The 20,595-nt window shown below is 45.4% G+C and overlaps 1 protein-coding gene across 1 annotated transcript; it reads right to left on the minus strand.

Moving 5' to 3' along the window:
- Positions 1–3,837: 3,837 nt before the first annotated feature.
- On the minus strand, positions 3,838–10,590 carry LOC129844154 (protein canopy homolog 3-like). Its single transcript, XM_055912566.1, has 6 exons — positions 10,344–10,590; positions 9,583–9,712; positions 8,349–8,445; positions 7,333–7,455; positions 7,092–7,209; positions 3,838–5,778 (listed from the first exon to the last, which is right to left on the minus strand). The coding sequence occupies exons 1-6, from the start codon at positions 10,450–10,452 to the stop codon at positions 5,459–5,461; spliced, it is 897 nt and encodes a 298-aa protein (XP_055768541.1). The 5' UTR covers positions 10,453–10,590; the 3' UTR covers positions 3,838–5,458.
- Positions 10,591–20,595: the final 10,005 nt, after the last annotated feature.

Here is a 20,595-nt window from a genome sequence, read left to right on the forward strand (position 1 = left end):
AATATGAGGCAGGAGTGAGGCGATTGTCAAATTCAAAACATCTGGAGTTACTGCTAATAGACAGTGTGTGGGGTTTTTCAGGGCTTCTTTTCTTTGGAAAATACGTGTTTGAATCGTAGTTCCCCTAAATAGAGTGACAATAATGGCCTAGGGGGTGTGGTATATGACCAACGTAGACTATACAGTGTACGGTGCTTTCTGAAAATATTCAGAACCCTTGACTTTTTTACACATTTTGTTACATTACAGCCTTATTCTAAAATTGATTCAATTCAGGTTTTTTCTTCATCAATCTACACACAATACCCCATAATGACATCACAATACCCCATAATGACATCACAATACCCCATAATGACATCACAATACCCCATAATGACATCACAATATCCCATAATGACATCACAATACCCCATAATGACATCACAATACCCCATAATGACAGTGAAAACTGGTTTTTAGAAATTTTAGCAAATGTATAAAATTATTAAAAACAGAAATACCTTATTTGCATAAGTATTCAGACCCTTTGCTAGGAGACTCGAAATTGAGCTCAGGTGCATCCTGTTTCCATTGAGCATCCTTGAGATGTTTCTAAAACTTGATTGGAGTCCAAACTTTAGTAAATTCAATTGATTGGACATGATTTGGAAAGGCACACACCTGTCTATATAAGGTCCCACAGTTGACCGAGCATGTCAGAGCAAAAACCAAGCCATGAGGTCGAAGGACTTGTCCGTAGAACTCCGAGAGGATAATGAGGATAATGCCGAGGCACAGATCTGGGGAAGTGTACCAAAACATTTCAAAGTAGCACTGTCATAGGATGCCACCTTTCCAACAAGGTTAGTTTGTGAAATTTCTGTTCTGCTAGAGCTGTCCCGGTCAACTGTAAGTGCTGTCATTTTGAAGTGGAAACCTCTAGGCACAAGAACGGGTTGAGAAGTGGTAGGCCACACAAGCTCATAGAAAGGGAGACGTAGCGCGTAAAAACTACCGGGTTCCAAACTGCCTCTGGAAGCAACATCAGCACAAGAACTGTTCGTTGGGAGTTTCATGAAACGGGTTTCCGTGGCCGAGCAGCCGCACACAAGTCTAAGATCACCATGCGCAATGCCATACGTTGGCTGGAGAGGTGGCCTGCACAGAGCACTGACCTCAACCCCATCGAACACCTTTGGGATGAATTGAAACGCCGACTGCCAGCCAGGTCTAATCACCCAACATCTTGTGGCTGAAGTCCCCGTAGAAATGTTCCAACATCTAGTGGAAAGCCTTCCCCAGAAGAGAGGAGGCTGTTATAGCAGCAAAGGGGGGAACCAACTACATATTAATGCCCATGATTTTGGAATGAGATGTTCGACGAGCAAGTGTCCACATACTTTTGATCATGTAGCGTGCCACAGTTAATGGCTGTTCTTAGGCATGACGCAACATAGGGTATACAGCCTGGATACAGCCCCTAGCCGAGGTATATTAGCCACAAACCACACCCCCTCTGACATCAGCCCTTATAGTGGCCACATACCACACCCCCTTCTGGCCTCAGCCCTTATAGTGGCCACATACCACACCCCCTCTGGCCTCAGCCCTTATAGTGGCCACATACCACACCCCCTCTGGCCTCAGCCCTTATTTTGGCCACATACCACACCCCCTCTGGCCTCAGCCCTTATAGTGGCCACATACCACACCCCCTCTGGCCTCAGCCCTTATAGTGGCCACATACCACACCCCCTCTGACCTCAGCCCTTATAGTGGCCACATACCACACCCCCTCTGACCTCAGCCCTTATAGTGGCCACATACCACACCCCCTCTGGCCTCAGCCCTTATAGTGGCCACATACCACACCCCCTCTGGCCTCAGCCCTTATAGTGGCCACATACCACACCCCCTCTGGCCTCAGCCCTTATAGTGGCCACATACCACACCCCCTCTGGCCTCAGCCCTTATAGTGGCCACATACCACACCCCCTCTGGCCTCAGCCCTTATTTTGGCCACATACCACACCCCCTCTGGCCTCAGCCCTTATAGTGGCCACATACCACACCCCCTCTGGCCTTAGCCCTTATAGTGGCCACATACCACACCCCCTCTGGCCTCAGCCCTTATACTGGCCACATACACCACCCCCTCTGGCCTCAGCCCTTATAGTGGCCACATACCACACCCCCTCTGACCTCAGCCCTTATAGTGGCCACATACCACACCCCCTCTGGCCTCAGCCCTTATTTTGGCCACATACCACACCCCCTCTGGCCTCAGCCCTTATAGTGGCCACATACCACACCCCCTCTGGCCTCAGCCCTTATAGTGGCCACATACCACACCCCCTCTGGCCTCAGCCCTTATAGTGGCCACATACCACACCCCCTCTGGCCTCAGCCCTTATAGTGGCCACATACCACACCCCCTGAGGTGTCTTATTGCTATTATAAACTGGTTACCAACGTAATTAGAGCAGTAAAATAAATGTTTTATCATACCCATGGTACACGGTCTGATATACCACAGCTGTCAGCCAATAGGGGCTCGAACCACCCAGTTTATAATTATTATTTTTTATCACCATTTAATGAGACTTGATTGGTAATTGAAAGACAGGATTTCAACAGCAGTGATTTTATTGACACACCTTGCTGTTTCTTGGGATTCACCAAGACCCACAGCTAACGTCTTTCCCTCACTCAACAATCCTGACAACATTCACACACAAGGTCTTAAAAACACACACACACACACAGGCTCTCTCTCTCTCTCTCTCTCACACACACCCACACACACACACACACACACACCCACCCACCCACCCACCCACCCACCCACCCACACACACACACACACACACACACACACACACACACACACACACACACACACACACACACACACACACACACACACACACACACACACACACACACACACACACACACAGTAAGCAGTATATTTACTGAACAATAATATAACCTCAACATGTAAAGTATTGGTCCCATGTTTCATGAGCTGAAATATAAGATTCCAGTGTATTTTTTTTCTCTCACAAATGTGTTTACATCCCTGTTAGTGAGCATTTCTCCTTTGCCAAGATAATCCATCTACCTGACAGGTGTTGCATATCAAGAAGCTGATTAAACAGCATGATCATCATTACACAGGTGCACCTTGTGCTGGGGTTCAATAAAAGGCCACTCTAAAATGTTTTGTCACACAACACAATGCCACAGATGTCAAGTTTTGAAGGAGCCATCAATTGGGATGCTGACTGCAGGAATGTCCACCAGAGCTGTTGCCAGATAATTTAACGTCCATTTCTCTATAATAAGCCTCCTCCAATGTCGTTTTTGAGAATTTGGCAGTACGTACAACCGGCCTCACAACCGCAGACCACTTGTAACCACACCAGCCCAGGATCTCCACATCCGGCTTCTTCACCTGAGGGATCATCTGAAACCAGCCACCTGGAAAGCTGATTAAACTGAGGAGTATTTCTGTCTGTAATAAAGCCCTTTTGTGGGAAAAAACAAATTCTGATTGGCTGGGTCTGGCTCCCAAGTGGGAATATCTGGCTCCCAATTGGGTGGGCCTGGCTCCCAAGTGGGTGGGTCTGGCTCCCAAGTGGGTGGGTCTGGCTCCCAAGTGGGTGGGTCTGGCTCCCAAGTGGGTGGGCCTGGCTCCCAAGTGGGTGGGCCTGGCTCCACAGTGGCTGGGCCTGGCTCCACAGTGGGTGGGCCTATGCTCCCCCAGGCCCACCCATGGCTGTGCCCCTGATTAGGGCCTAATTTATTTATTTAAATTGACTGATTTCCGAATATGAACTGTAACTCAGTAAAGTTGTTTACATTGTTTTATGTTGCGTTTATATTTTTGTACAGTATAAATAGTCTCCGCTGAGTCACTGACTGAGAAAAACAACCATCTTAAACACAACAAAAATAAACAAAAATCCAGCAGACTACTACAACAAAAATGTAAAATACAAACTAAAGACAAATCAATGAGGCTTGAATAAATCATAAGGGTTATTCTACATTTAAAATATAAAATAAATATACCGTTTTTGTAAAAAATCTCACTCTCTTTGATATACAGTATATTTATATTTAAAAGGAAATAGGTACCAATATGTTGCTTCACTTCATGACCGGTTGTCTGTAAAAAATTATTAACCTAAAGTAAAACTCCTTCTGTCAGTTGAGAGCTTGTCAATAGAGGCCTTTCAGTTGAGAGCTTGTCAATAGAGGCCGTTCAGTTGAGAGCTTGTCAATAGAGGCCTGTCAATAGAGGCCTGTTAGTTGAGAGCTTGTCAATAGAGAGATTGTCAATAGAGGCCTTTCAGTTGAGAGCTTGTCAATAGAGGCCTTTCAGTTGAGAGCTTGCCAATAGAGGCCTGTCAGTTGAGAGCTTGTCAATAGAGGCTTGTCAGTTGAGAGCTTGTCAATAGAGGCCTTTCAGTTGAGAGCTTGCCAATAGAGGCCTGTTAGTTGAGAACTTGCCAATAGAGGCCTGTCATTTGAGAGCTTGTCAATAGAGGCCTGTTGGTTGAGAGCTTGCCAATAGAGGCCTGTCAGTTGAGAGCTTGTCAATAGAGGCCTTTCAGTTGAGAGCTTGTCAATAGAGGCCTTTCAGTTGAGAGCTTGCCAATAGAGGCCTGTTAGTTGAGAACTTGCCAATAGAGGCCTGTCATTTGAGAGCTTGTCAATAGAGGCCTGTTGGTTGAGAGCTTGCCAATAGAGGCCTGTCAGTTGAGAGCTTGTCAATAGAGGCCTGTTAGTTGAGAGCTTGTCAATAGAGGCCTGTTAGTTGAGAGCTTGTCAATAGAGGCCTGTCATTTGAGAGCTTGTCAATAGAGGCCTTGTAATGTTCCGCCCCATTAGAAAACAATGCCTTATCTATTTTAATATTATTATTATTATTTGTACCCCCCCCAAAAAATCTGTTGAACACATGTAACCAAAGCATGAGGCAAAAATACATGTAAAAGCAGCAAGAATGTTTCTGAGAACAGCACACACACACACACACACACACACACACACACACACACACACACACACACACACACACACACACACACACACACACACACACACACACACACACACACACACACACACACGAGACCATAGAATCAACAGTATTGTCAACACAACCATTCAGAACTACCAAGAGTAAAGGATTCTTGGGTGGGGGACTCCAAATCAAATAATCACTGGGGGGGGGGGGGGTTTGGGGTCCAAATCAAATAATCACTGGGGGGGGGGGTTGAGAAGGAAAGTGGAAAGAGAAAAGAGATGCATAAGTCTCCTTTATGCCCCCCGATCAGTCATTCGTCCCAAAAAGGCACCCTATTCCCTATGTGGTGAACTACTTTTGACCAAGGGAGTAGTGCACTAAGTAGGGAATAGGGTGCCCTTTTGGGACTAGGCCCCAGGGCTCCATTCCTCCAGGGTCTCACAGCTCTGTGTTCTTCCCAGGCAGAGCCACCTTTTTCTGGATATCTTCATCCGACGAGACCCCGTCCCTCTCCACTCTCTCCTTCTCAGCTGATACGGCCTTTCCCTTCCCCTTCTTCTTCTTCTTCTTCACCTTCTCTTTCTTCTTTTTCTTCATCGTCTTCTCTCCTTCCTGCCTGCCGCCCTCACTCCCTCCTCCTCCCTCACTCCCTCCTCCCTCACTCTTCTTTACTACTCCCTTCTTCTTTTTCTTCTTCTTGTCCTCGGCGATGGCTGCCGCGTCTCCCTTCTTCTTAGAGTACTCCTCTTTCAGACAGGCTAGAGAAGAGGAGGATGATGAAGAGGAGGATGAGGAAGAGGATGGGAGGGAGAGAACAAGAGTAATTAAACCAGCATTCTAATAACTAAGACATTCAAAACGATCAAATCTGTTACAATGTGTGTGTGTGTGTGTGTGTGTGTTATCTGTGAATGTGTGTGTGTGTGTGTGTGTGTTATCTGTGAGTGTGTGTGTTATCTGTGAGTGTGTATGTGTGTGTGTGTGTGTGTGTGTGTTATCTGTGAGTGTGTGTGTGTGTGTGTGTTATCTGTGAGTGTGTGTGTGTGTGTTATCTGTGAGTGTGTGTGTGTGTGTATGTGTGTGTTATCTGTGAGTGTGTGTGTGTGTGTCATCTGTGAGTGTGTGTGTGTGTGTGTGTGTGCGTGTTATCTGTGAGTGTGTGTGTGTGTGTGTGTGTGTGTGTGTGTGTGTTATCTGTGTGAGTGTGTGTGTGTGTGTGTGTGTGTTATCTGTGAGTGTGTGTGAGTGTGTGTGTGTGTGTGTGTGTGTGTGTTCTGTGAGTGTGTGTGTGTGTGTGTGTGTGTGTGTGTGTGTGTATGTGTGTGTGTGTTATCTGTGAGTGTGTGTGTGTGTGTGTGTGTGTGTGTGTGTGTGTGTGTGTGTGTGTTATCTGTGAGTGTGTGTGTGTGTGTGTGTGTGTGTGTGTGTGTGTGTGTGTGTGTGTGTGTGTGTGTGTGTATGTGTGTGTGTGTGTGTGTGTGTGTGTGTTATCTGTGAGTGTGTGTGTGTGTGTGTGTGTGTGTGTGTGTGTGTGTGTGTGTGTGTTATCTGTGAGTGTGTGTGTGTGTGTGTGTGTGTATGTATGTGTGTGTGTGTGTGTGTGTGTGTGTGTGTGTGTGTGTGTGTGTGTGTGTTAGTGTGTTATCTGTGTGTGTGTGTGTGTGTGTGTGTGTGTGTGTGTGTGTGTGTGTGTGTGTGTGTATGTGTGTATGTGTGTATGTGTGTGTGTGTGTGTGTGTGTGTTAGTGTGTTATCTGTGAGTGTGTGTGTGTGTGTGTGTGTGTGTGTGTGTCTGTGTGTGTGTGTGTGTGTGTGTGTGTGTGTTATCTGTGAGTGTGTGTGTGTGTGTGTGTGTGTGTGTGTGTGTGTGTGTATGTGTGTGTGTGTGTTATCTGTGAGTGTGTGTGTGTGTGTTAGTGTGTTATCTGTGAGTGTGTGTGTGTGTGTGTGTGTGTGTGTGTGTGTGTGTGTGTGTGTGTGTGTGTGTGTGTGTGTGTGTGTGTGTGTGTGTGTGTGTGTGTGTGTGTGTGTGTATGTGTGTGTGTGTGTGTGTGTTATCTGTGAGTATTACCGGCGTCCTGTCCCTTCAGAACGTGTTTCTCACAGAGGTACGTGGTGAGATCTTCCTCCTGACTGCCTTTGTACCAGTCCTCTATCACCTCCTCATACTTCTCTACCATAACATCACACTGAGACAGAGAAACACACATCCAACATTGAAAAGAAAACACAAGACAGTTTGCAGTGTGTGTGTGTGTTTGCAAATACCGTTTCTAATAAATTGATTAATTAATTAGTCGATTGATCCTCACCTGTTTCTTGAGGTCAGCGACCTCTGCAGAGGTTTCATTCCAAAGTTCATAGGGGATATCCATGACGACCTTTACCCCTTTATGGACCAGGCCATGGAGGGTAGAGAAAGTCTCAGACATACCCTGGGGACAGAGATGGAGACGGAGGGGAGAGAGGGAGGGAGAGAGAGATGGAGAGAGATGGAGACGGAGAGATGGAGATGGAGGGGGAGAGAGGGGGAGAGAGGGAGAGAGATGGAGACGGAGAGATGGAGACGGAGTGGAGAGAGGGGGGGGGAGAGAGAAATGGAGACGGAGGGGGACAGGGGGGAGAGATGGAGACGGAGGGGGAGAGAGGGGGAGAGAGGGAGAGAGATGGAGACAGAGGGGGGGAGAGAGGGAGACGGAGGGGGAGAGAAATGGAGACGGAGGGGGACAGATGGAGACGGAGGGGGAGAGAGGGAGAGAGATGGAGACAGAGGGGGGGGGGAGACGGAGGGGGAGAGAGGGGGGGAGGGAGAGAAATGGAGACGGAGGGGGACAGAGGGGGGGAGAGAGGGAGACGGAGGGGGAGAGAGGGGGGAGAGGGAGAGAAATGGAGAGTAAGGGGGACAGAGGGGGGGAGAGATGGAGACGGAGGAGGAGAGAGGGGGGAGAGGGAGAGAAATGGAGAGTAAGGGGGACAGAGGGGGGGAGAGAGGGAGACGGAGGGGGAGAGAGGGGGGGAGAGAAATGGAGACGGAGGGGGACAGAGGGGGGGAGAGAGGGAGACGGAGGGGGAGAGAGGGGGGAGAGGGAGAGAAATGGAGTGTAAGGGGGACAGAGGGGGAGAGAGATGGAGACGGAGGCGGACAGAGATGGGAGAGAGAGAGAAGAGGGAGGCAGAAAGAGTAGGAGAGATGATCTGTGTCTAGTTAACAACTATTGATGTTATTATATGTGTGTGTCCTCGTCTTTACTCAGAGAACCTCTGACACACACACACACACACACACACACACACACACACACACACACACACACACACACACACTGACCTTGGCAAAGCGGTTGCTGCCCTCTCTCTCCTTGTGTAGGTTGTAGCCAGAGAGCCTCTGACACACATTCTCCACAACCTCAATGAAACGGATGTCTCTACAAAGAGAGAGGGGCAGAGAGAGACAGAGAGAGAGAGAGAGAGAGGAGAAGAGAGAGACAGAGAGGGGCAGAGAGAGAGAGAGGGGCAGAGAGAGAAAGAGAGAGAGAGAGAGAGAGAGCGAGAGGGGGGAAGAGAGAGAGGGGCAGAGAGAGAGAGGGGCAGAGAGACAGAGAGAGAGGGGCGGAGAGAGAGAGAGAGAGAGGGGCAGAGAGAGAGAGAGGCAGAGAGACAGAGAGGGAGAGGGGCAGAGAGAGAGAGAGGAGGGAGAGATAAAAATGAGAGAGGAGGCAAAGAAAAAAAGTGAGGGAGAAAAAGAGGAGGGGGTACAGAGAAAGATTGACGGATGGAGGAAGGGAGAGAGATAAAAGCCATCTTGTTTGAGAAAAAAAAGATACTCTGTTTAATTTAGTAATTTAGCCTTTTTTTTCTAGTGTTCACAAGTCATGACATAATGACAGAACTTCCTATTTATAAAGCCTAGGCCGCCTCCCACAGGAAGGGACACAGACCAAGTTCCTGTCCCCTGCTACCATAGCAGCCCTGTTATCTCCACAGTAACGGCACAGAGAGGAAATAGACACCGCTCGCTCAAGTCAAGCACTTCTACAGAGAAAGCCTCGAAAGCTTGTGAACATATAGGATGTAGGCAGAAGTTAGGCCCAGATCTAGGATCAGGTTAACCTCACCAGACCCTGACCTTTATCATTGTGTGTGGAAGACAAAGAAGTTAGGCCCAGATCTAGGATCAGGCTAACCTCACCAGACCCTGACCTTTATCATTATGTGTGGAAGACAAAGAAGTTAGGCCCAGATCTAGGATCAGGTTAACCTCACCAGACCCTGACCTTTATCATTATGTGTGGAAGACAAAGAAGTTAGGCCCAGATCTAGGATCAGGTTAACCTCACCAGACCCTGACCTTTATCATTATGTGTGGAAGACAAAAGGGGGCAACTCCATTCTACAGACGCACTGCATAAATGGCATCCTATTTCCAAAATATAGTGCACTACGTTAGACCAAAAACCCCATAGGGAATAGGGCTCCATTTGGAACACAGCACACTACATTCAGCAATAGAAGATGGCGTTCTGTGACATCAAGCTGTAAATGTGTGATTAAACGTCACTTACGACTTGACATATTTGATTGGCGGAGCTCCCTTGTTGCCGTCAAGGAAACGGTAGTTCCTCTCAATCACTTCCTTGGTTTTGCCCGTTTCCTCAAAGGCAGACTTCATCTCAATACTGACAAACTTACACACTGAGAGGAGACAGAGAGACACAGAATATAGACATAATATGACATTTGAAATGTCTTTAATCCTTTGGATCTTTTGTGAGTGTAATGTTTACTGTTCATTTTTTTTTTAATTGTTTATTTCACTTTTGGTTTATTATCTATTTCACTTGCTTTGGCAATGTAAACATATGTTTCCCGTGTTAATAAAACCCTTTGAATTGAATTGAAAGGGAGTAAATATAAATGGTTATATTTACTTTAGTATCAGGTGTCTAAAAAGAGGAAATAGTAAACATGAGGGTTTCACTTCTGCATCACGCACCCACTGGTACGCTATAACGGGCAAAGACTCAACGGCTCCTACTATTAGGTTATCATGGGTAACTAATGGCAACTCGTTCTGGCTAATAGAATGAATTCAAATGAATGAAATAAGCTCATAGTTAGTTTTAAAATCGTTTACAAATGGAACGAATGAATAGCATTGTTTCAGTCCTTCTCGGGAAAAGACCAGGGTTATCAGGGTATTGTATGCCTACATTTCAGATATAATACAACTAGTTTTAGACAATAAAATACAAGCTCTCTCTCAATTTTGGGTTTCCAAATAGGGGTAAATGAATAGCATTGATTTTGTTCTTGCTCTTCCTACCTTCACATTTATTAGGCAGATGAACCCACTCGTCATCTCCCTCTTTCTTCTCCGCTCCCTCGACCAAGGCGCTCAGCAAAAACACCGTTAGACAAGTAAACAAAACCATTCTGTCTAAATGTTGTCGTTTTCTAGTAAATAAAGAGGTCTACTGTCTATCTAGACCGTTAGATTCGCTTATTTACATCTCGTTCTCAACCTACGGCTTACTGCTGTGAAGAAGGCAACAATAGCTAAGTACTTCTGGGTCACGGACTTTTGGAATCCTTCAGAATAAGAGTCCTTTCCCGTATACTTTGTAAATTAATGATTACGCTGAAAATTATGGAAAATGTGCACAATTATCAATATATTTTATAATATTTATCATACAAAGAATAATTTAAACTATTTCTATGAGATCTTATGTGATTTTTTAAAATCATATTTTTAAATAGTCAACAGTGTGTTTTGTGTATGTACACCTATCGTTGCCCAAACTTGGTCCAAACATTGACTTCAATACAAAACCTAGGAGGTTCATGGTTCTCACCACCCTCCATAGGCTTACACAGTAATTATGACAACTTCCAGAGGATGTCCTCCAACCTATCAGAGCTCTTGCAGCATGAACTGACATGTTGTCCACCCAATCAAATGATCAGATAAGCTACAGCTAGTTAGCACTGCAGTGCATAAAATGTGGTGAGTAGTTGACTCAAAGAGAGAGAAAGACAATAGTTGAACAGTTTTAAACAAATACATGTATTTAAAAATGTAGGAGAAGCAAGAGAGAGAGAGCGCTAACTATATTTTCTTGATGTTTTTTTTTTCACTTTCACTTAGCTAGCGAATGCAGCTAGCTAGTTTAGCCTATGTTAGCTATGCTAGCTAGCGAATGCAGCTAGCTAGTTTAGCCTATGTTAGCTATGTTAGCTAGCGAATGCAGCTAGCTAGTTTAGCCTATGTTAGCTATGTTAGCTAGCGAATGCAGCTAGCTAGTTTAGCCTATGTTAGCTATGTTAGCTAGCGAATGCAGCTAGCTAGTTTAGCCTATGTTAGCTATGTTAGCTAGCTGGCTATGGCTATCCATCACTGGAACTCTTCCAAGTCAAGGTAAGATTTTGGTTTTATTAATTTATTGCCACCGGGACCTGCCAGTGAAACTGCTAAACTGCTTGCTGACTGTACACTGTACTGCATGAGTGTAGTGGGTTTACTCACACATTAGTTCTAGTAGCTATGTTGACTAAGACGTTAACTAATATATGGTGACAATAATGTAGCGGTTATGATATGAAGGTTCGGCTTGAAAAAGGTTTCTTCGCCTGACCACAGACAGCTGATGTGTTGTGCAGTGAAGTCCACAAGCGAAGGGAAAAGGTGAGTGGAGGAGAGCGCGTAGATGGGAGAAGGAATTATAAAACAATCAAAGAGATCATGCTGTTTGTATGTGTCTGCTATGAAAGTGAACTGTGTTTGCGTGTGATCAGGGATGTATTCATTCTGCTAAATTTTTTTTATCTTAAACCAGAAGCAAACGGAACGAAACTAGGAGAAACATACGTGAATTTGTCCAATAGAAACTCACGTTTGCAACTGTTGGGCTAATGATTACACTCCAGACCAGCTAGACGCAGGCAAGATTGTGTGTATATATGTTTATCTTTTATATTTATGTTTAAGTTTATCTCACATAATGTAAAAATACGCATCAAGGTGTCTGTAATAGAATAGATGTGGCAAAAACAAGTGTAGACATTCATAAATACATTTATATTGCTTCCAAATAATTTGGTACAATGGCGGAGGAATACCAAGATGGCGGCACGGTGGCTTCAACATAGCGCCCCCCTAACAGTCATCTGGTGTTTATATAAATCATTGGTATATAACCGCGGATCACCTGAAATGAACGCATCTCGCCAGGGCAACCGCCATCCGCCAGCTCACCACCCATCTCCCCTTGATGGTTTTACCAAGCTGCTCGACAACACGAGGTTCGACAAGGGGAGGGGAGGGGAGGGGAGGGGAGGGGAGGGGAGAATTGCCAAGTGTGTGCAAAGCTTTCATCAAGGCAAAGGGTGGCTACTTTGAAGAATCTCAAATATATTTTGATCTGTTTAACACTTTTTTGGTTACTACATGGTTCCATATGTGTTATTTCATAGTTTGGATGTCTTCACTATTATTCTACAATGTAGAAAATAGTAAAAAAAAAATAAAGAAAAACCCTTGAACGAGTAGGTGTGTCCAAACTTTTGACTGGTACTGTATATAGTGTATATTATCAGATGGGCCAGGGCTTCAGCCCAGGCAAGGCCCTGCATTTATCTGACCCTGCCTACTTGTACACATTAAAAGTCCAGCAACATGACCTTTGACCTATCTTTTTGTTCAGAGTCAGCTGTTTCGTACAGATAATTCTGTACGTTGAAATCCATCCAAAATGAAAAAAGGTACTGCATTTCATCTGCTAGGCTTTAATTGCTCCTGGCCAGCGTAACACCGTCTCTAATGCGGTTAGCTCCAAGGAGTACAGGCCGGGTCAAGGGAACCATTGAAGTTCAACTTACCCCGCTTTCCATCACGACACGTAGCGTACTTAAGAGGCTGTAGAATGAGCAGTGATGCTCGTCTGGGTGTAAACTCTGTGGATTTGGGAACAAGAAGTGCTCCTGAGTAGAATGACCCCCCCCCCCCCCCCCTCTTAATGGGACACAACGTACAGACAATTGTGTGCAGTGCAATATGTATGTCCCATATGAAAAACGTGCTGAACATCAAGCAATACCAATGGGCTAATTAACAATGGGATTTAAACAATTATTTTCTAAAGTTGATTATAATTATTAATTTTATAGTGTATTATAGGAATTATATTGTATTATAGTGTATTGTAACAATTATTATTAATACAGGCATTATAAATAATGTTTTGTTATTTCATTACTGTTGTTACCATGACAACTAGTAATCGTTACTAGTAATCATTACTTTTAATGCTGCTAACAATAATGTCAATGCTATAATATTATTTGTGCTACAAAGGCAATTTACTTTTTGTTATATTGTTAAACATAACTTTAGGTCTGATAACATTTCCTCATAAAATATTATGCATTTCCACCATTTTAATATTTTCGACCATCTTCATTGTGAGACTTTATTTTGAAGGTTACGGCCTTATTCTTGCTGGTGGAACAGAGGTCTGAGGCGTTACGTTTCCTGAGTGGTTCCACTTCCACCTTGTGCAGCGCTACAAACCACAGCTGGGACGCTCTTGACCAATCAGAGGCCGAGAAGTGTCACCGTTCGGCCAATCAGGGAAGGAGGCGAGAGGGGTTGTACCCGTACCCACAGATCTAGGATCAGTTTACCGTCGGCAAATGATAGCGGGAGAATCACTAGAAAACCGACAGAGGGCACCATTGTCTTATTTGGTTTCCTAGAAAGATCGCCGACCGGAGAGTCTTCCCGACATATGGGCTATTTGGAAGCCCCAAACTACTGATAAAAAGTCAGGTAACCTATTTCAATATCCCTCTAATAGGTTAGCATTGGAGAAACAGGTAGGCTAATACTCTGAGACTAAGGGCTACTTTTTTAAAGCATCCTTTCTATCCATCCCGCCATCATTGCATCTGTTTCCTCGTCACTCATTCGTCCACCTCTCCATCCACCCAATGCGTTAATTCATGCACTCACCTGTGACATGTAATGGCACGTGTTTAATAGGTATGCACCACGTTACTGTACCACCGTTATCATGTAGTTCAATCAGGAAGACTGGTCTGAATGCATATAGTAAGCAGAACTTACCTATACTGTTATTTATCTTGCTCCTTTGCACCCCAGTATCTCTACTTACCCATACTGTTATTTATCTTGCTCCTTTGCACCCCAGTATCTCTACTTACCCATACTGTTATTTATCTTGCTCCTTTGCACCCCAGTATCTCTACTTACCCATACTGTTATTTATCTTGCTCCTTTGCACCCCAGTATCTCTACTTACCCATACTGCTATTTATCTTGCTCCTTTGCACCCCAGTATCTCTACTTACCCATACTGTTATTTATCTTGTTCCTTTGCACCCCAGTATCTCTACTTACCCATACTGTTATTTATCTTGTTCCTTTGCACCCCAGTATCTCTACTTACTTATACTGTTATTTATCTTGTTCCTTTGCACCCCAGTATCTCTACTTACTTATACTGTTATTTATCTTGCTCCTTTGCACCCCAGTATCTCTACTTGCACATTCATCTTCTGCACATCTATCACTCCAGTGTTTAATTGCTAAATTGTAAATATTTCGCCACTATGGCCTATTTATTGCCTTTACCTCCCTTATCCTACCTCATTTGCACTCACTGTATATAGACTTTTCTACTGTATTATTGACTGTAAGCTTGTTTATTCCATGTGTAGCTCTGTGTTGTTGTTTGTGTCGCACTGCTTTGCTTTATCTTGGTCAGGTCACAGTTGTAAATGAGAACTTGTTCTCAACTAGCCTACCTGGTTTAAATAAAGGTGAAATAAAATAAATTAGAAATAAAAAACATAATTCACTTTGTTTCCTATTCTATGGGCACCACTGTGGTTATTATTATTTGACCATGCTGGTCATCTATGAACATTTGAACATCTTGGCCATGTTCTGTTATAATCTCCACCCGGCACAGCCAGAGGAGGACTGGCCACCCCTCATAGCCTGGTTCCTCTCTAGGTTTCTTCAAAGGTTTTGGCCTTTCTAGGGAGTTTTTCCTAGCCACCGTGCTTCTACACCTGCATTGCTTGCTGTTTGGGGTTTTAGGCTGGGTTTCTGTACAGCACTTTGAGATATCAGCTGATGTAAGAAGGTCTTAATAAATACATTTGATTTGCATAGTGGAAATGAATAGAAAAGTATTATAATCAGGATAGAGCAGTTTCTTCTCTTCTTTCCTGTTAGTCATGTGTGGAATGTCATTCCCCTATTTTACCTTAGAGCCTATAAGCACGACACAATAATCCACATTCCTCAGGCTCGCTGTTCAACCAATGGGCTCTCTACTTGCAATTATCACTTCCCTCCCTCTCTCTCAACCAATGGGCTCTCTACTTGCAATTATCACTTCCCTCCCTCTCTCTCAACCAATGGGCTCTCTACTTGCAATTATCACTTCCCTCCCTCTCTCTCTCAACCAATGGGCTCTCTACTTGCAATTATCACTTCCCTCCCTCTCTCTCTCAACCAATTGGCTCTCTACTTGCAATTATCACTTCCCTCCCTCTCTCTCTCAACCAATGGGCTCTCTACTTGCAATTATCACTTCCCTCCCTCTCTCTCTCAACCAATGGGCTCTCTACTTGCAATTATCACTTCCCTCCCTCTCTCTCTCAACCAATTGGCTCTCTACTTGCAATTATCACTTCCCTCTCTCTTTCTCAACCAATGGGCTCTCTACTTGCAATTATCACTTCCCTCCCTCTCTCTCAACCAATGGGCTCTCTACTTGCAATTATCACTTCCCTCTCTCTTTCTCAACCAATGGGCTCTCTACTTGCAATTATCACTTCCCTCTCTCTCTCAACCAATGGGCTCTCTACTTGCAACTATCACTTCCGTCTCTCTCTCAACCAATGGGCTCTCTACTTGCAATTATCACTTCCCTCTCTCTCTCAACCAATGGGCTCTCTACTTGCAATTATCACTTCCCTCCCTCTCTCTCTCAACCAATGGGCTCTCTACTTGCAATTATCACTTCCCTCCCTCTCTCTCTCAACCAATGGGCTCTCTACTTGCAACTATCACTCCCCTCCTTCTCTCTCAACCAATGGGTTTAGTAAACCTTGAGGCGTATCGATATGTCGACTTACCCTCGTTCTCTCGTTTGAATGGTTTTTCCAGCAACAGTTTTTGATTTCGACAGCCATCCACCTCTCCACGACCACCAGCTAAGGGCTACCTATCATCAGCATCTGGCTCTGAGGAGACGAGGCCATACCCCAAACTATTTAATTCAAATATATAATACATTCTGTCTCTGTTGTTCATTCAGTTAAGTCTGTACTCAACTGAAATGACTTACAGTCTATGGACGGGTAACACATGGTACCGTGTGTGTGTGTGTGTGTGTGTGTGTGTGTGAGAGAGAGAGAGACAGAGAGAGAGGAAGAGCCAGTGATCACTACTTCCTCACTAGTTCAATAATAGTAACATAGATAGATCAGGGTTCTTCAAGCTCAGCATCCGCGGGCTTAACATTGAGTTGATGGGGGAGTGGATGGATGGATGGAGAGACGGGTGGAGAGACGGATGGAGAAAGAAAGATAGAGATAAAAGCCTTTTTTTATTACCGTTCTCTGGCAGGAAACACACACACACACACACACACACACACACACACACACACACACACACACACACACACACACACACACACACACACACACACACACACACACAGCGAGAGAGAGAGAGCAGGGCAAGCCCTTTTGTTAAAGCTGCCATCCCAGAGAATACTCCTAGTGACAGGATATCAAAGGACCATACAGTATGAAGACAAAGCAACTGGTAGTTTAACAGTGAGAATGTTTTAGAGAGTAAACATGAACCATTCTTCACAGGACATTAAGCTTTTGGATGTGTGTGGAAAGAGTGCAACTTCTAATCAGTCAGCCAGTCAGTCAGTTAATCAGCCAGTTAATCAGTCAATCAATCAGTCAGTCAGTCAGTCAGTTAATCAGCCAGTTAATCGGTCAGTCAGCCAGTCAGTCAATCAATCAGTCAGTCAGTTAATCAGCCAGTTAATCGGTCAGTCAGCCAGTCAGTCAGTCAATTAATCAGTCAGTCAGTTAATCAGTCAGTTAATCAGCTAGTCAGTCAGCCAGTCAGTCAGTCAGTCAGTTAATCAGTCAGTTAATTAGTCAGTCAGTCAGTTAATCAGTCAGTCAGTCAGTTAATCAGTCAGTCAGTCAGTTAATCAGGCAGTTAATCAGTCAGTCAGTCAGTTAATCAGTCAGTCAGTTAATCAGTCAGTCAGTTAATCAGTCAGTCAGTCAGTCAGTCAGTCAGTTAATCAGTCATTTAATCAGTCAGTTAATCAGTCAGTTAGTCAGTCAGTCAGTTAATCAGTCAGTCAGTCAGTTAATCAGTCAGTCAGTTAATCAGTCAGTCAGTCAGTTAATCGGTCAGTCAGTTAATCAGTCAGTCAGTCAGTTAATCAGTCAGTCAGTTAATCAGTCAGTTAATCAGTCAGTCAGTCAGTCAGTCAGTTAATCAGTCAGTCAGTTAATCAGTCAGTCAGTTAATCAGTCAGTTAATCAGTCAGTTAATCAGTCAGTTAATCAGTCAGTCAGTCAGTCAGTTAATCAGTCAGTCAGTTAATCAGTCAGTTAATCAGTCAGTTAATCAGTCAGTCAGTCAGTTAATCAGTTAATTGAATTAATAAAACCTGATTCAGCATTCAGACCCTTTATTAAGTTGTTGAAACGTCATGTGGTTAGTATTTCATAATCAAATGTTCAAAAGGGGTACAGTCAGGCGGTTGGGGGTTGTTACTGGGGTTAGGGGTTGTTACTGGGGTTAGGGGTTGTTACTGGGGTTAGGGGTTGTTACTGGGGTTAGGGGTTGTTACTGGGGTTAGGGGTTGTTACTGGGGTTAGGGGTTGTTACTGGGGTTAGGGGTTGTTACTGGGGTTAGGGGTTGTTACTAGGGTTAGGGGTTGTTACTGGGGTTAGGGGTTGGGGGGTTGGGGGTTGTTACTGGGGTTAGGGGTTGTTACTGGGGTTAGGGGTTGTTACTGGGGTTAGGGGTTGTTACTAGGGTTAGGGGTTGTTACTGGGGTTAGGGGTTGTTACTGGGGTTAGGGGTTGTTACTGGGGTTAGGGGTTGTTGCTGGGGTTGTTACTAGGGTTAGGGGTTGTTACTAGGGTTAGGGGTTGTTACTGGGGTTAGGGGTTGTTACTGGGGTTAGGGGTTGTTACTGGGGTTAGGGGTTGTTACTGGGGTTAGGGGTTGTTACTAGGGTTAGGGGTTGTTACTGGGGTTGGGGGTTGTTACTGGGGCTGGGGGTTGTTACTAGGGTTAGGGGTTGTTAACTGGGTTAGGGGTCGTTACTGGGGTTAGGGGTTGTTACTGGGGTTAGGGGTTGTTACTAGGGTTAGGGGTTGTTACTAGGGTTAGGGGTTGTTACTGGGGTTAGGGGTTGTTACTAGGGTTAGGGGTTGTTACTGGGGTTAGGGGTTGTTCCTGGGGTTAGGGGTTGTTCCTGGGGTTAGGGGTTGTTACTGGGTTAGGGGTTGTTACTGGGGTTAGGGGTTGTTACTAGGGTTAGGGGTTAGGGGTTGTTACTGGGGTTAGGGGGTTAGGGGTTGTTACTGGGGTTAGGGGTTGTTACTGGGGTTAGGGGGTTAGGGGTTGTTACTAGGGTTAGGGGTTGTTACTAGTGTTAGGGGTTGTTACTGGGGTTAGGTGATGTTACTGGAATTAGGGGTTGTTACTGGGGTTAGGGGTTGTTACTAGTGTTAGGGGTTGTTACTGGGGTTAGGGGTTGTTACTGTGGTTAGGGGTTGTTACTGGGGTTAGGGGTTGTTACTGGGGTTAGGGATTGTTGCTGGGGTTAGGGGTTGTTACTGGGGTTAGGGGTTGTTACTGGGGTTGGGGGTTGTTACTGGGGTTGGGGGTTGTTACTGGGGTTGGGGGTTGTTACTGGGGTTAGGGGTTGTTACTGGGGTTAGGGGTTGTTACTGTGGTTAGGGGTTGTTACTGGGGTTAGGGGTTGTTACTGGGGTTAGGGGTTGTTACTGGGGTTAGGGGTTGTTACTGGGGTTAGGGGTTGTTACTGGGGTTAGGGGTTGTTACTGGGGTTAGGGGTTGTTACTGGGGTTGTTACTGGGGTTAGGGGTTGTTACTGGGGTTAGGGGTTGTTACTGGGGTTGTTACTGGGGTTAGGGGTTGTTACTGGGGTTAGGGGTTGTTACTAGGGTTAGGGGTTGTTACTAGGGTTAGGGGTTGTTACTGGGGTTAGGGGTTGTTACTGGGGTTAGGGGTTGTTACTGGGGTTAGGGGTTGTTACATGGGTTAGGGGTTGTTACTTGGCTTAGGGGGTTAGGGGTTGTTACTGGGGTTAGGGGTTGTTACTAGGGTTAGGGGTTGTTACTAGGGTTAGGGGTTGTTACTGGGGTTAGGGGTTGTTACTAGGGTTAGGGGTTAGGGGTTGTTACTGGGGTTAGGGGGTTAGGGGTTGTTACTGGGGTTAGGGGTTGTTACTGGGGTTAGGGGGTTAGGGGTTGTTACTAGGGTTAGGGGTTGTTACTAGTGTTAGGAGTTGTTACTGGGGTTAGGGGATGTTACTGGAATTAGGGGTTGTTACTGGGGTTAGGGGTTGTTACTAGTGTTAGGGGTTGTTACTGGGGTTAGGGGTTGTTACTGGGGTTAGGGGTTGTTACTGGGGTTAGGGGTTGTTACTGGGGTTAGGGATTGTTGCTGGGGTTAGGGGTTGTTACTGGGGTTAGGGGTTGTTACTGGGGTTAGGGGTTGTTACTGGGGTTGGGGGTTGTTACTGGGGTTGGGGGTTGTTACTGGGGTTAGGGGTTGTTACTGGGGTTAGGGGTTGTTACTGGGGTTAGGGGTTGTTACTGGGGTTAGGGGTTGTTACTGGGGTTAGGGGTTGTTACTGGGGTTAGGGGTTGTTACTGGGGTTAGGGGTTGTTACTGGGGTTAGGGGTTGTTACTGGGGTTAGGGGTTGTTACTGGGGTTGTTACTGGGGTTAGGGGTTGTTACTGGGGTTAGGGGTTGTTACTAGGGTTAGGGGTTGTTACTGGGGTTAGGGGTTGTTACTGGGGTTAGGGGTTGTTACTGGGGTTAGGGGTTGTTACTTGGGTTAGGGGTTGTTACTTGGCTTAGGGGGTTAGGGGTTGTTACTGGGGTTAGGGGTTGTTACTAGGGTTAGGGGTTGTTACTAGGGTTAGGGGTTGTTACTAGGGTTAGGGGTTGTTACTAGGGTTAGGGGTTGTTACTGGGGTTAGGGGTTGTTACTGGGGTTAGGGGTTGTTACTGGGGTTAGGGGGTTAGGGGTTGTTACTAGGGTTAGGGGGTTAGGGGTTGTTACTGGGGTTAGGGGTTGTTACTGGGGTTAGGGGTTGTTACTGGGGTTAGGGGTTGTTACTAGGGTTAGGGGGTTAGGGGTTGTTACTGGGGTTAGGGGTTGTTACTAGGGTTAGGGGTTGTTACTTGGCTTAGGGGGTTAGGGGTTGTTACTGGGGTTAGGGGTTGTTACT

Source organism: Salvelinus fontinalis, unplaced genomic scaffold, assembly GCF_029448725.1.
Source record: "Salvelinus fontinalis isolate EN_2023a unplaced genomic scaffold, ASM2944872v1 scaffold_0184, whole genome shotgun sequence".
Classification (NCBI taxonomy): domain Eukaryota; kingdom Metazoa; phylum Chordata; class Actinopteri; order Salmoniformes; family Salmonidae; genus Salvelinus; species Salvelinus fontinalis.

Bases quoted from the DNA above. Each gene is read 5' to 3' on its own strand.
- LOC129844154 (XM_055912566.1), bottom strand. From the start codon at position 10,452: ATGGTTTTGTTTACTTGTCTAACGGTGTTTTTGCTGAGCGCCTTGGTC. The intron at 9,713-10,343 runs GTAGGAAGAGCA...GTCTCCTCTCAG, and splicing joins TCTGCCTAATAAATGTGAAG to TGTGTAAGTTTGTCAGTATT. The intron at 7,210-7,332 runs GTGAGGATCAAT...TCTCTGTCTCAG, and splicing joins TCGCTGACCTCAAGAAACAG to TGTGATGTTATGGTAGAGAA.